Consider the following 16,747-nt stretch of genomic DNA (forward strand, 5'->3'; position numbering starts at 1 on the left):
TGATGGTCATTTGTTACCAGAGTTCACAAGCTGGTCACATTAGAGCTGCCTTCCAGTACCTGAAGGGTACCTGCAGGAAGGCTGGAGAGGGAGTTTTCATAAGGGTGTCTAGTGACAGGACAAGGAGGAATGGTTTTAAACTGAAGGAGAGTAAGTTTAGACTGGATCTTAGGAAGAAGTTCTTCAATATGAGGGTGATGAGACACTAGAACAGATTGCCCTGGGAGGTTGTTCAGGGCCAGGCTGGATGAGGCCTTGAGCAACCAAGTCTAATTGAGAGTCATCCATGCCCATGGCAGAGCTTAGAGTAGATGATCTCTAAAGTCCCTTCCAACCTAAGCCACTCTATGATTCTATGATCTCAGCTCAGCTGTCAATAGCAGCAATTGCACCAAAGTGATTTCCACAGTGCCTTGCACAACTGGCAAAGCCATGATGTTTCCACAGTACACACCCAGTAGCTTCCCTTGAAATTAATGTAGAGAAGGAAAAAAAAACCACAAACAAACCACCAGTAGATATTTTTGCAATTACCTTTTTCAGAAAGTTGGCAAGAAATGGAAATGAGCACTTGTGTACACACAAACATTAAAAATTTAATTAAACAACTGCATTCAACATTCTCTTTGTTGATGATAGTCACTAATAACTTTATTTTAATGACTCCACACAGCTCCTCATTCTCTTTGCTCTCTACTCATGCATCAATGAGAAATCAGAGCTGTTCTCTCCACTGAACAGATGTATTTGTTAGTGCATGCTCATGGCTTTTTAACTGCTCTAAAGTCATCAGCATTTTTAGGTTGGGAAAGAAAATGAGATGCTCTGATTCATAAAGGAGGTACAGCAAGGTTAGAAATGAGATGCTCTGAAAGTTTTTAAAGCATCTCAATTTGTACAGTGATTAATTTGCTTCTGCAGCTTATCACAAACCTCAGAGTTTAGGATTACAGTGTTCTGCATTGTACTTGCTGAAGACTGAACGCTTTCAGTTGCTAGATAAACCCCAAATCTCACGTTGAAAGCTTTCTTACACAAGGTGTTTCCTTCTAATATCACTTCGGATGTGTCTCATCTCAATAATCAGACTTCATATCCAAAACTAAGGGAAATTTTCATTTCTTAATTTAAAAAAAACCAACTGGAAATGTAGTCCAACACTGCATTAAAGCAGCAAGCCCAGGCATGGGATCTGCTGGCAAGTAATTCCAGGTGTTTTGAATTCATGACCCAAATTAAAATAGCCCCAAAGCAGTCACCTCAGCACGCAGCAAAATCCATGCATTTCACACAAACTTGTCTCTGTGCTGGATGAGGCAGGGGAATTTTAAACCTCTGCAGATTATGGTTCTCTAAAGATGTAACTGCTCAGGGATTTCCTCAGGTATTTATAAATCTACAATTAAAATAAAGTCAAGCAGCTCGTTAACATTCCTTATCTCGTTTTAGCAGGAAAGGTGAGCTAGGGCAGCAGGTACTGCTGGACACTAAATTACCTCTTATAGACAGGGGGATATCAGAGGCCAGATTTCCTCCTGTTCACCCCAGTTTGAATACCAGGAAACACACCTCAGGCTCAGGTTGGAAGTGACCTCAGAGGTCATCTACTCCAACCTCCCTGCCATGGTCAGGGACACCTCTCAACCACACTTGGCTGCTTAAGGCCTTATCCAACCTGGCCCTGAACAACCCCAGGGAGAAGGCATCCACAACTACCCATGCAACCTATTCCAGTCTCACCACCTTTGTACTGAAGAACTTCTTCTTAAGATCCAGTCTAACCCTGCTCTCTTTCAGCTGCAAGCCATTCCCCCTTGTCCTGCCTCTAGACACCCTCATGAAAAGTCCCTCTCCAGCCTTCCTGTAGGATCTCTTCAGGTATTGCAAGGCAGCTCTAAGGTCCCCCTGCAGCATTCTCTTCTCTAGGCTGAACACCGCCAGCTCCCTCAGGCTGTGCTCATAGCAGAGGTGCTCCAGCCCTTGGATCATCTTTGTGGCCCCCCCCCTCTGGACTTGCTCCAACAGTTCTATGTCCTTCTTACTATGCTTCCTTAGCTGGAGCTTGGGAGTTTCTGAAGACTTACCGATCCAACACTCCAGTCGGGCACAGGGAGTTGTTTTCACCACATCAGGAGGGTCCACACCGACATTTAGGCACAAAACTAAGGCAACACTAACAGTCTTCATCTGCAAAGACAGACAATAAAAGGCTTACTTAGTGTAGAAATAACATCCATTTTCTCTTGTGCTGGAATTTTACCACTACTATAACTGCTCTTTAACTCAGACTATTTTAAGCAGGCCATGACTGATTACATTTGCCCTTTTTTTTTTTAAATAGCACAGCACTTGGACTTTATGTTACTATTTTTATTGTTATTATTTCCAGAGTCCATTCTTCTTTCACAGAGCATGGGAATGGATAACAGTGGACTTCTGCTACCCATCTTAAATTAGTCATTGTCCAACTGAAGTACATTTATAAAACATGAGAATGAGCTATTCATGGTCCCTGATCAATATTACAACACAGAATGTTCTCTCTAGTATTAAAACTAAAAGCATTACAAGGGGAAAACACCCCAGCAGCCAACTAAATCATAACAAAACATTCAGTCCATTGTTGATGTTGTTTTCTTCAGGTAGTTATCCTGGAATGCCCTTTTCTAGGAGTACTCATCCCTCCTGGGCTGCCTGGAGGTGCTGCTCCAGTATCAGCCCCCGCAGAACTGACCGGGCTCAGCCCTGCTGCTGTAGCCACAGGGGGCACCACGGACACAGAAAATCCAAACCCATCGATTGAAAAGCTTTGTTAAACCAACGGCTAAGAGCTACGGCCGGGCAAAAACATTGTTTGGAAATCAATATTCCACAGCCTTATGTTCTTTCCTGAACTCCCTCATCCCAACACCTAAACAAAAGAATTACTGAGCTTCACAGTACTTCATCAAGTCCTCAGCGCTCCCTTGCTTGTGTGACAAGGCCACCCGAACCTCTGCCTCTTCAGGGTGCTGACTGGAACTCAGAACAGCTGGCAGAAAGGAAAAAAGACCCAAAAAAAGGGAAGAAAAAAAACTCTGAACCTCACACTTGCAAAAAAAAAAATAGAGCCACAGACCTGTACAATTGATAAAGAAACTAAAGCTGGAGCAGAGAGAGACTGTTCACACCAAGACATGGGGACAGACTCTACATCAGGACAGAAACTCTGCAGCCTCTGCTCACTCCCTGTCTGAAGTGGGGAATTTGGGAGTAAAACTGTAGCAAGAAATCTGATTAACAGCTTCAGCCCGATCTATGCTCTTGCTAACAAAACCCTGGAATCATGTAGGAGCTCCTCAGCCCCATGGGTTAACAAGGAGAAAGCAAAATGATGCAGAATACAGATTAAAGCAAGAGTCTGAACAGGGATTCCCTCACTGGCATTCCGTAGTCTTCCCAAAGGAGCACATAGAGATGGGGGAAAAGGCCCACAGAAAAAGTTTAGCACTAAGTACACAAAAATAGTCCTCTAGATAATATAAGGGCAACAGAGACAAAGAATAGTTACTGGCAAACAGGATCAGCTGCAAGATGCAGTTTGGTCCTCTGCCTCCACAGGATCCTGTGTGACCTGCCCTAAAGTGGTCCTGCTTTGCAGGGGGGATGGACTCAATGAAAAGGGGGAAAGAAAGCAAGCAAAACAAGGGGGAAAGAAAGCAAGCAAAACAAGGGGGAAAGAAAGCAAGCAAAACAGAAAGGATGTTAGAGCACCAGAACCCCAGAAGTGATCACACACTGACAAAAATGCACTGAAAAAAACAGAAGGAAACAAATAAAATTACAGGAAAAGTAACTTATTGGAAGTGGAAAGACACCAATCTTTCTTTCAAGAGAAAGCACCCTGCCAAACAATCTTTTCTGCCTCATTTATTTATTGTTTCCCATTTGTGGGCTAATACCAACCCATTTTTCAATATTTTACTGGTAATGTCAGATCTGTGACTTATGCTGAACAGGCTGGTATTTATTTTCTATTCCCAAGTAGAGTGTTTTAAATAAGAATTTCTCCTTGAAAATAGCCAGCCAAGGGGTAATGAACAGTAACAATTTAACTGATCCCAAAGACAAATAGGGTTATTTCCCCTCTGCCTGCCTCCCCACAGAGGATGGAAAGGATTACACCTCACCACTATTTGTTCTGCTAATAAAGAGCACATCTTCAGGATGAATTACAGCTCTCTGACACTCCCCTCTGATGTTCTAACTCAACACCCATCCATCACAGAATCCCTTAGGTTGGAAGGGACCTTAGAGATCATCTACTTCAACCTCCCTGCTATGGGCAGGGATGACTCTCAAACTGCTGCTCAAGGTTTCATCCAATCTGGCCTTGAACACCGCCAGGGAGGAGGCATCCACAACTTCCCCATGCAACCTCTTCCAGAGTCTCACCACTCTCATACTGAAGAACTTCTTCCTAGGATCCAGTCTCACCCTGCTCTCCCTCAGCTTCAAACCATCCCCCCTTGTCCTGTCTCTAGACACCCTAATAAAAAGTCCCTCTGCACCCTTCCTGGAGGATCCCTTCAGGTACTGGAAGGCAGCTCTAAGGTCCCCCGGAGCGTTCTCTTCTCTAGGCTGAACACCACCAGCTCCCACAGCCTGCCCTCACAGCAGAGGTGTTCCAGCCCTTGGATCATTTTTGTGGCCTCCTCTGGACTCCCTCCAACAGCTCTATGTCCTTCTTATGCTGGGAACACCAGAACTGGAGGCATTATTAGAGGTGGGGTTCCACAAAAGAAGAGCAAAGGGGCAGGATCCCCTCTCTTGCCCTGCTGGCCACACTCCTCTTGGTGCAGCCCAGGACTGCATGAGAATGCTGCTGAATTATTACAGATCAAAAGCAAACCTGGAGCCCAAGAAACTAAAAAAAAAAAAAAACCACACCTAAAACCACCCAAACTTTTCACATTTCTAAACTTTTTCTGGAACATTCCACCAGAAACTTCATAACATATTTAAAGCTTCTAAATACACCAAGTACTAGGACATTCTCATCTGTCAGTAAGACAGTGGAAACTTTCTTCTCTACATTTCAAGAATACATCCAGCAGAACACAGTGCAGTGGATTTTTATTAGAATTAATAAATGAAATACAAGAATACTGTGCAAGCTTTTAGGAAAGCCAAGAACCCAAGATCAACACCACAGAAACTCTTCCTGTGGACTCCTCCCTAGGAGATGTGATTTGTAGATTAAAACAAGTAAATGAAAAATTGGATACAATTCACAACTTTACAGTGCATGAAATTTTAAATTATTACTAACTCTAGAAGAGAGCCTGAAATAGTTAAACTGCAAAAATCCCTTTGGCCAAAAAAAGTTCTTCACAGAATCACAGAATGTCAGGGGTTGGAAGGGACCTCCAGAGATCATTGAGTCCGACCTCCCCTGCCAAAGCACCCAGGGCAGCTCACACAGGAATGTATCCAGGCAGGTTTTGAAAGTCTCCAGAGAAGGAGAGTCCACAACCTCTCCAGGCAGCCTGTCCCAGGGCTCCATCACTCTCACCATAAAGAAGTATCTCCTCCTTTATGCTGAGGTGGAACCTCCTGTGTTGTAGCTTGTACTTGTTCCTTGTCCTGTCTTCCTGAGAAATAATGGTATGGAATTTAAACCCCAACTCCATCAGAAATGGGAGTGAGCAGAGGTAGTTCTGTTTCTACTCAGAAGAGATGTTTATTAAAGCATTTGACATTAAAACCTAGGTGTCATACTAAAGATCACAGAACTTGCAAAGTATTTTTATTTGCTTCTTAATTTTGAGACAGAAGAGATTTGTAGGTGAGAAACATCACCCACAGGTATCTCAAACCAAAAATCAGAGCATTTCTGCAGGTACTTTGATCCAGAAGAAACATTACATTGCCTTCAGAGGACATGTTCTGATTGCAAACCTGACCATCATGGGGGGCCAAACCTATCCCACAGGATATTGTATTCTACCCCAGAATGCAACTGAGACACCCCATGACATCTCATCAGCTGCTGAAGATATGCTGCAGGCTAAGCAAGGATGAGGTTAGCACCTAAGCAAAGAGTCACAGAACCGTTTTATCTTCTGGTTGAAGTAACACCAAGAACAACTCAGTCAACCCATTCGTGAGGACTTTTCCATTCTCTGGTAAGACCCTCACCTAACATTTCAGAACAGGCATTTTAAAGCCCACCAATATTTTCTTTCCACACTGCAATTTTCAAGCTGAAAAATCTCTGTTTAAACATTCCCCAGATGAAGCCTCGGCCGTTAGAAACCTGCCTGAGTTTATGCTAATAAGTCAAAATTGCTTCTGTGAGTTCATACAAACACAAGATTAAGTCAGCATTAAACATAAAATATACAGAGCCACATTATTTTATGGAGCTGAGGGTGAGCTTACCACCACTGAATACAAATACAGGGACAGATTTCCAGACTGAGAAATCCTCATGTGGAAATTCTCACTGGCCAGCAGGCTCGATGCTGCTTGTTCAGTATGGTCATGCTCTTCCTAAAGGCTTTTTTAGGGTATTTGTCTTTATATACATTTCACACTGCAGCACAGAATGCTAGGGGTTGGAAGGGACCTCGAAGGATCACCAAGTCCAACCCCCCCTGCCAGAGCAGGATCACCTAGAACAGGTCACACAGGAACATGTCTGGGCTGGTTTTGAATGTCTCCAGAGAAGGAGATTCCACAACCTCTCTGGGCAGCCTGTTCCAGGGCTCTATCACCCTCACAGCCAAAAAGTTTTTCCTTATGTCTACATGGAACCTCTCATGCTCCAGCTTCCACCTGTGGCCCCTTGTCCTATCATTAAACATCACCAAACAGAGCCTGGCACTGTCCTCCAAACACTCACCCTTCACATCTTTATCAACATGAACGAGGTCATGTCTCAGTCTCCTCCAAGCTAAAGACCCCACCTCAGAAGGGAGATGTTCCACTCCATCATCTTTGTGGCTGTGCACTAGACTCTTTCAAGCAGTTCCCTGAGGTCCTTCTTGAACTAAGAGGCACAGAACTAGACACAATATTCCAGATGTGACCTCACCAGGGCAGAGTAGAGGGAGAGGAGAACTTCTCTTAACCTACTAACCACATCCCTTCTAATTCATGGCAGATCAGCCACAGGAGGAGGAAGGCATCCTGAACTCTCTGCCAGCTTCCCATTTCAGGTTCCCATCTAAGAGGTGAGGAGTGGCAACACTTGGTCCAGGTGCTAACAGCACAGGCATCAGGCACAACATGCCGGGGCTCAGACACAAAACACACCACTGAGGAACAAATTTGCAAATCAGCTGTTGAAGGGGCAGACAAAACCTTAACCTTCTTGGTCCACTTGATCACAACACCATACACAAAAGCAAAAAAGGGTTTCCAAAGAGTGTGACTCAGAACATATTCCCCATGATTTATCTCTACCTGGGGAACAGGCAAAAGCAATACAGACCCTTGCTGCAGAAGGGGGGAAAGGGGTGGGGTGGGTGTCTGTTTGATGCATTGCCCATTGAACAGTCACACCATGAAGCTCTAATTTGGTACCTTTCTATGCTCAGTTCACACCACACTGTGCAAGATGATAGAGAATCAAGTGCTGCTGGGGGTTTCAATGGATCTTCCCTTTCCTAAGCTTAATACCAAAAGAAGAGAGATGTGCCAGTCCTCTTCAGCTCACCTGCAAGGGAGAAACTTCCAGTTCCAAGGAAGCTTGGTTTTATGTAAGGTTTAAGAGAAGTAAATAGTTATGGGGGGAAAAAAAATCTCAATGTGCTTCTCCACAGCAATAAAAATAGTAAGATGCAAAGAAATCCTTCAAGTTAACATTAATGATTCAACGCCTCTGCAGGTAGTCTTCAGCCATCTGGAGCCCAAAAGGTCGGTTCTTGCTGTGACTGTTGTGACAGCATACACTAGATTCCTAGATCAGCTCCTCCATGGAGTTTGTTTTCCTTTTCTAACCTCTGCATTCCACACTAACACAGAGAACTCTCTTCAGAGGTTTATGATGTCCAACATGTTCGCTACCCAGCGAATGCAGCTGGTACAGAAAGGTCAAGAGCAGTCAGTGCTGCTAAGACAGCTCCTCAGAAAACAGACTTTAAACTGCTGGCTGTACTATTTACTTTATAAGCACTTCTTGTGCTTGTGGATGAATTAATACTGTCAATCAATACCCAAGATATATATAGATAGATAGAGACATAGCTATCCCACCTTCTATTTGCTTGCTTTGAGAACCATGTGCATCTTCTCTGTCTGACAGGGAGTGACATCAGCTCACATGCTATGGCCTGGCAACCTCAGCCATGGAAGGTGCCCTCAGAGATCAAAGGTAACCCTGCATGACAGAACTGCTCTGATAGACTTAAAACTACAAAGCCAAGTAGGTTGATTCACCCTGTCACAGCAAAACATCAAAACATTGCCTTTAAACCCCTGCTTAGATGCAAATAACCAAAGTGGTGTTTTCTTGTCCCTGCCAATCATTTCTTTAAAATAACTGGGGAAACAAACACACAAAAATCCAAACAAACAAACCAACCAAACAAACCAACCCCAGGAAGCAAATACTTTGCTTCTATGATCTTTGCTTTCTTCATACAATATGCAAAAAGAATCAACAAAGAGACATTTCCTAGAAGTCTTCCCTCATCTGATCTGTGACAACGGCTTCCTTCTCACCTCAGCACAACTCTGGATCTGCTTTGCATTCTGTACAGGCTTCTTTTCCCCACTGCACCACGTTCCCACTCTTGTCTAGCACTAGCTTTCAAAAGGTGTCCATCTTCCCATGCACTGAACTTACTTCCTCATCTCCAGATCTTCCTTACAAACTAGTATTTCAAGTTATTCCTGGAAGACACTTTTAGATCTCTCACAAGTCAGTAACACAGGCTACAGAACATACATTTAATCCCTGTACCCTTTAAGGGCAATCTCTGAGCTGCAGCAAACTTAGCTAAACTAAAGTATTTAAAATAGGAGGTTCCTGAGCTTACAGGAGCAAAGAGGAGAAAATGGTAAGGACCAGATCAAGCCTCTAATTTCAGCTGAAGTGCCAAGAACAAAGACGGAGATGTTCAGTTGTATTTAAAAGTCATAAGGTACAGAACAACATCCCCCTGCCTAATAAAGCTCAACCAGCTGATTGCTTCAAGACCTTTACATTTCTTACTGCTGATGTGCAATGGAGAGAAAGGAGGAGTCACTGAGGAAGACAATGAAGCTCCTCAGAGAAAACCACACTGGAGCCTGTTTCTTGAGGCTTTGTCAGACCACAGGGTAGCTAAGCAGAGAGACAGCTGGGAGTGCAGAGCTCACCCAGACTGCAGGCCACACAGAGAGAGATGGAATTACTCAAATCATCACTTATACTGTGGACTGTTTTACACACCTCTGAGCACAGCTCCTTCCTTCTGCTCTGCAGGGTACAGCACTAACTACACTGCGATACTCATCCCCTGCACAACAAGAGCTACTCCAGCTGCACATCACCCTGCCACAACACAGCAAGAATAAATACATACAAATACAGAAGTAAGAACACTGGTGAGGTTGAATCACTGGGACAAAAAGGGGAAAAGGAACTCTGCTGGCCCTGAGCCCATCTGTCACCTTCTGTATGCACATCACAGCCTTGTACTACAGAACGTCATTAACACAAACCTAACCTGGTTCTGTTAAGTATTTTGTGAGGTAATTTATTGAGAGAGGCACCTACAGTACATTCTTTATAAAAGAATAGAAGAGCAAGACAAACATCTTGGGTTTATCAGATTTACTTGGCAGTGCCAGTTAAAGCTATGAGACACAGAGAACAATCAATAATCTCCCTCAGTTATCCATGGCCGTACTATGCTAACAGTCACCTCTGGAAACATCCAAGGGTAGAAGATCAGCCCAGCAGCAAGCCAATTAAAACAACATCTCAAAGAGAAAAACACAACCAAATCCCCTAAACTTCCCAGGAAACCTACATAACCCATGGAGACAAACAAAAATGAAACTCCAAGGAAGCCTGCTGCCCTTGACTGTCTCTATCTGCACAAAGGCTGAGAAAAGAAATGTAAGAACCAGAGAAGCATTAACAAAGCATCCCTAAAATATTCACATAACCCTTAGCCTCTCGACTATCAAAACACACAATACCAAAACGAAGAAGTGGTGGATGTCAGCAGAACAGCAGTTTCACAGCTCTCACCACAAGAGCTTCAGGAGAAGCAGCCACAACCATCCAGCAATTCACCACTGCCCCAGGGTCCCACCAGTGCTTGCCAACACTTGTCATGCTTGAGAGATTAGAAGTAAAGCTTCATATAGTGAGCTTTATTTTTAATTAAAGCATGCAGTTTGCAATAGCTGTCCAGTGCTTATGTGACAGAGAGTTCTTTTCTGTCATCCCACTTGCTAAGGGTGTTCATTTAACGTCCCCTAGATCTCAGCTGAAGTGAGAAATTTCATAGGACCAAGTTGAAGATGTCAGCATTTCCTCCCAGTGTATGAAGAGAAGATCTTTTTCTTTCAAAACCTGTGACCAGTTGCACTCTTCAGGGCTGTTAATCAAAGTCCTCTCTCTGCTTAGACACAAAAACATCTGTAGACAGTGGTAGATAGAGCGCAAGCTTCCCAGCTCTATCCAATCAATACCCAACCATCTTAACTCCAAATAATCTTTACTCTGGGTAAGAGAAGACATAAATCTATAACTCAAATGACAGTGCTCATTACTTACAGCAGGTGCTTCAGTTCAGGGAGAAGCTGAGGGTCTGGGTTTGTTTTTAAAGACATTTGTAAAGCAGCAGGTGCCCTCTGCCACCACTCAATTCACACAGCTCACTGGACAGCAATTGCCACTTCTAGTAACTATTGAACTAAGATGGATTTCAACCCCTGACCTAGCAAAGAGAGAGCTCTCGCTAGCACCCATTCTCAGGGCCGTGCTACAGCATCAAAGTGCTCCAAGTGGGTCCTCCTAGGAGTTTATCTTAGTACCAGGGAAAGAACAGAAACTATGGAACATCTGGGTTGGATCCCAGACTTCCTACTGGGTTATGAGTTTCCCAAATATGAACACAGTTGATAGTCAATGATGATGCACAAGCAAACAGACAGCAAACATCTAAGATCATAGAATCCTAGAATGGCTTAGGCAGGAAGGGACCTTAGAAGTCATCTACTCCAACCTCCTGCCACGGGCAAGGATGCCTCTCAACTTAAACTCAGCTGCCCAAGACCTCATCCAACCCAGCCTTGAACCCACCCTCTGCGGATTCATCCACAACCTCTCCAGGCAGCCCATTCCAGAGTCTCACCACTCTCATACTGAAGAACTTCTTCCCAAGATCCAGTCTAAAACTCCTCTCCCTCAGCTCCAAACCATTCCTCCCTGTCCTATTGCTAGACACCCTCATGCACAGTCCCTCTCCAGCCTTCCTGTAGGGTTCCTTCAGGTACTGGAAGGCAGCTCTAAGGTGCCTCTTGGACTCTTCTCTAGGCTGAACAACCCCAGCTCCCTCAGCCTGTCTTCATAGCAGAGGTGCTATGCTAGGTGAAGGCTGCTGCCAGAACACAAAATACCACCCTCTCCATCCACCAAGATTCCTGCTGCCTCATTTCAGCTCACAAGAAACGCACTGAACTGGACTTAAGACAACAGGGGGGACAATGAGCCTCCAGCACTCTGAGAGCAAGCAGTAGCAAAGCCACAACTGTTAGGAGAGTGCTTGGAAAGTGTCCTTAGATTGAAACCCCTATTTGAAGCTGAAATGATGCACAAACCCACAAATCCTACTGTACTTCATTAATTCCCTTTGCCACAGGGAACATTTATCACACAGGCAGCTAAACTCTTCTTGTCTGAATTAAGTTCATTTGTCTCTGGTCCTGCTTTAATCTGCTTTTTCACAGTAACCTAACTGTGTATCAAAACAGGACTTAACCCTCACTCAGCGAGATATGAAGGAGCAGGGGAAAAGAAAGGTTAAAGTAAAACTATTGCAATCCCCTTTGTTGCTCTTTGCTTAGCTTAGACAGCAAGATAAGTACAGCACATCTTCATGGAAATATTCTGAATTTAGTAGCAACTTGTCAGTAAAACTTTGTGCATTTGAAATCCTTTTATTCAAATCAAGTTTTATGATTCGCTCACTCGCGAGGCTGTGAGATTTAATTCAACACACAAAGCAGAGCTCCAACCCCTTCTGTTAAAAATACTCTTGAAATAAATAATAGATCAAAGCAGTGTCACTTTGATGGCATATGTAAGTCCACGAAAGCAGGAGACGAAGGATTAAATGTTTTCAGAGCAGCTCTTCTGGATGAAGGGGGTGGGAGGAAGCAAGTGAATGCTCAGTTATTCTATCTAGCATTACCACTGATTGCTTTTCTCATTTGATTCTTCCCCCTTATTAGAGTTCTGCCTTCTAAACAACCTTCAGGTTCCTATAAACTCTGGGGGTTTATGGCAATGAAGCAAGATGAAAAGAAACAAGTCATTCCATTCCCATATCTTAGTGAATCATTTCCTACAACTATAGTAAAGCTGGGAGCACTCCCCAGGACTACTCAAGTCAATGAGTAAGGACAAAAACCCACCACTGCCTGTGTGTTTGTGTGATTCACAGGGGAGGGAAAAAATGTCACAGATTTACCTGCAACTCAGGCAAATAAAGACCTGTTCTAGCAGCCTTCCAGTAAGGGGACCTACAAGAAAGCCAGGAAGGGACTTTTTACAAGGGATTGTAGTAACAGGATGAGGGCAAATGGATTGAAGCTTTAGAAGGGGAGATTTAGATATGAGATTAGGAAGAAATTCTGTACAGTGAGGGTGGTGAGACACTGGCACAGATTGCCCAGGGAGGTCATAGATGCCTCCTCCCTGGAGATATTCAAGGGCAGGTTGGACAAAGCCTTGAAAGTCCTAGTCTGGCAGAAGGTGTCCCTGCCCACGGTGGGGAGGATGGAACTAAATGTTCTTTAAGATCCCTTCCAACCCAAACTATTCTATGAATTTCTTGATTTAGAGATAAGCTGATGTGTTTAAATAGAGATAATGGTTCCCAACCTAAGCTTTGACAAGTTAATTTATCAGATTTTAAATAATGGAATGCTTTCCACACTCTCAACTCACACCAAGAGGTACACCCCCTCCAGCCCTCAAGACAACCTCTTTCAGTAGCACAGCACAGACAAGAGAACATCTGAAATCAATCAGAACTGGCTTGTGGAAAAAGGAGCCCAGAGGCAAGAAAAAAGGAAGGTAAAGGAAACTAGGGAATGCAACAGACCTGCAGTCAGATTGAGACCGTGGGGAAATGACTGCACGTTGCTGTTAAATTGATCGGCAGCTACAAACACACACCAGAGGCCTTGAACAGTGACCAAAACAAACATGGCTGCAACATGAAATTCTGACTTTGGGGAACAATGCTCTAAAGCAAGGAAAAAAGAAAGAGTAGGAACTTTCTGAAGACAGCTAAAACAACAAGATGAGAGGAATAATGAATTCATAGTGCCAGAGAGCACACAGCAAGGCAGTTAAGTGAAATCAGAATAAGGGAAAAGAAAAATCAACAAAAGGTCAGAATACTTCCAGACAGCAAGGGCTGACAGATTCTTGCACATCTTCCCACACACTATTATTCTAAAATACTTCATAATTAAAATCTCACGTTCCTGCAGTTTTATCAAGACCCTTGGTTTGCTGGACAAACTCCACCGGACAGCCTCAGTGTCCTGGAGAATGATCCAGGGCCTGATTTCACTGAGCTCATTCACAGTGAGTGGTGTGCCTGGTGAGAAACACACCAGGCACAGCACAGAGGACTCTCAGAAGAAGAAACTGCAGCTCCATAGGAGGAAGGATGGTAGGAACTGGGCTGCCCCTGCGGCCACTGCTCTCACCATCATTGACATGATTCTCTTGGTTGTGGCATACACATGAAATGTTTAACAAGGAATACGGAGAAGACAGCTGATTACTACTTTACTCATGCTTACACTGTACAACCTATTGATCATCTTGATCAAGCCAATGTCATTCCCAATTTAGAAAAAGACAACTGTGCAGATCAGGAAATAAGTGAACAGGAAGCTCCACAGGAAGGCAGTGGGATCACTAAAATAGACAAGCTAGCTCATCACACCTCCACAGTCTACTAGAGAAAAAGCCCTTCTTTGCCAAAACCCTTTAAAGAAGACGAATCACAAAACTTGGTGTTCTGTGGCTCATTTAAATTACATTAGGGGAAAAAATAAAAACCTCCATTCAACCCATGAATGATCTGCCAAGTTTTCAGTGCAAGATTCTAGTCAGTCAAATGATTCCGGTTCAGCACTTCTGAGCGCTGTCACCACCAAGGCAAACGCCCCTCCAGGAAAATTTAGATTGATGTTTAGCATCCTCATGTCTGGTCAAGCCTCTAGAAAGAAATTACAGAATGGAGTTTCAACAGCAGTTCCCAAGTTATTCCATTGCTATTCCATGGTATTTCAAGAGGGAACTTAAACAGAAATTCAGTCACCAGAAAACCTCATACGTATTTATAAACACAAAATTCTGAGCAAAACAACTTTGAGACCTAAGGAGTTCTGTAACCCAAAGCAGATTCCAAGAACAGAATGAGTGGAGCTTACTATCCATGACATTTCTTAGGTCCTTTGTTTAACTCAAACATTTGAGTTGGGACATGGAGGAAATGCAGGATTCAAGACCTCCCCTGGCAGGGATCTTTCTTTCACACTTGGCTTCATCAGTTTAACAGGCCACAGGGATTCAAACATGAAAGAGGCATCCTGCTTTAATACACTAAGTACATCACCAAGTAACTATTTCCTCCCTCCAAAATCAAATAATCTGTTTCCATACACACACAGAGTGCCTTAATTTTATATTCTGCATAACATGCTGGTGGCAAGCTTCAAAACCACAAAGCTTCCATGCATCTTCACCACTAGACAACTGTAATGACTGCATTTATTGCTCCTTGTGCTTGCATCTTTAACCTGCTGGTCCAGAGAGCTCTTTAAAACCTCGTTAATTTTATTGTCTTCCCTTAAAAGCACCAAAGACACAAATTTCATTTAAAGATCTTAAACAACAAAGCTACTAAAAGAGCATATTACCATAAGCTCAGAATTAGTAGTTTTGATCCATCTGCATGTTTACTTCCCAATACCACATGACATGCACACAAACTAAAGGCAAGTTAGACGATCAACTACCCAGCGCTTCAGCTGAAAACGGGCTGCTGCTTGAATTAGCATCCCTGTGAAAGGGAGAGCACTTATTTCTCCCTTTTCACCACCTCCCCCCCTCCCGCCTCCGTGCTACTCCTCCTCCAAAATCCATCCTGTCCTTGAGCATTACCCGGTCCTTCATCCTCCAGCTCTGAGCCAACGATTTGGAGCCTTCGATCTTCTCGCAATGCCTTTTCTTCATAAAGGCCAGAGGCAAGTTCCAGTCAGTCAAGTCAGACTCATCCTCCTCCCCAAGCCCCAAAAGAGGCGACTGCAGCATTTCAGACTCCATCAGAGGGGAAGTGCCAGGCAACAAGTGAGCAGCAATCTCCAGTCCTGTAGGCAGAGGGGGCCGAGGGATTCCTCCAGCGAGTACTAGCGTCGGGGGGAGGACGGGACAAGGGCAGAGGGAGGCTCCTCTCCCAGGTATGCAGGTAAGGACGAGCCCGGAGGAAGCTGCGCTTTCCACCTGGTGACTTTCCTCCTCCTCTGCTGCCCGCGGGCAGCAGCCCTGGCCGGGCTCCGAGGAAGGCGGTGTCTCCTGGCCCTGCGGAGGGCCAAGGTGCCGGCGGGGACCGAGCCCCGGGCCTCCACTCACGCCTCTAGCCCCGCGGGCCCTGCACTCTCTGCGGCGGGAGCCGCGCCCGGCCCATCGCGCCTCCCAGCTCCCTCGCACACGGGCAGGCTAAGAGCGGATCGGCGAGCTGCGGACCGGGAGCAGGCAGGAAGGAGGAAAGCGGGAGGAGAAGAGGAGATTCGTCCTGCGGCGCCGGGAAGCCCGACTCCTCTCACCACCACACCAAGGAGGCGGCCATCTTCCTCCGGCCCACAATGCACCGCGCTACGGGCCGCCGCGTGGGACAATCTCGGCTGCGGCGCTCCAGCCGCCGTTGCCATGGTGACGGCGCGGTCTGTCCCGGGACTAACGCGGGCCGGGACGGCTCCAGGAAGCTTCCTGGAGCGCTTCCCGGGAGCCGCAGGGTTTAAAACTGGTCGCTTCTCTCGGGGCAGGCCGGAACGGCCCGGGTGAAGGTCCCCGGCTGGTCGGGCCCTTCCCCTGCCGTGCGCGGCCCCAAGATGTCCGCGTCGCGCAGTGCCCGGCCGGGCATGAGTGCTGCCTGGGAAGGGGGCACCACGGAGTGGACAGGTTTAGGGCTGCGTGTGGGGAAAAGGCTTTTCAAGGGCAAACAGGCACCCGCGGGGGTACAAGGCTGAGAGGTTGACGTGGTGGTCGGAGGGCGAGGGGCTGAGCCGCAGTTAGTACCCGGGGGCAGGGGGCATGTCCGAGCCGAGCTGGGGGCTTAAGTTCTACCCTGTTGCACACAGAGACCACAAGGGACAGATTTTGGCCACGCCACCTGCTCTTGCTGTTAACCACCCTGCCAAGCTGTGTGTCCATCAAGGGCTTCTTCACTGGGAGCCATGGAGTGCGGTGTTCTTGTTTCCACCACCCCCCCTGCAGCTCTGAAGGGACACGCAAGTT

General features: G+C 45.4%; 1 protein-coding gene across 4 annotated transcripts in view; it reads right to left on the reverse strand.

The window, feature by feature from the left end:
- RPTOR (regulatory associated protein of MTOR complex 1) overlaps positions 1 to 16,079 on the reverse strand; it is a 171,637-nt gene extending 155,558 nt beyond the window's left edge. For all 4 annotated transcript variants that reach the window (XM_054170561.1, XM_054170560.1, XM_054170559.1 and 1 more), the window contains exons 1-2: positions 15,395 to 16,079; positions 2,085 to 2,187 (exon numbers count right to left, since the gene is read on the reverse strand). In XM_054170561.1, the coding sequence (XP_054026536.1) occupies positions 2,085 to 2,187; positions 15,395 to 15,556 (265 nt within the window). In that variant the 5' untranslated portion in view covers positions 15,557 to 16,079. The remainder of the gene's footprint in view (positions 1 to 2,084; positions 2,188 to 15,394) is intronic.
- Between the last annotated feature and the right edge of the window lie 668 nt (positions 16,080 to 16,747).

The sequence above is a fragment of the Dryobates pubescens genome, chromosome 20 (genome assembly GCF_014839835.1).
Source record: "Dryobates pubescens isolate bDryPub1 chromosome 20, bDryPub1.pri, whole genome shotgun sequence".
In the NCBI taxonomy this organism is placed as follows: Eukaryota; Metazoa; Chordata; class Aves; order Piciformes; family Picidae; genus Dryobates; species Dryobates pubescens.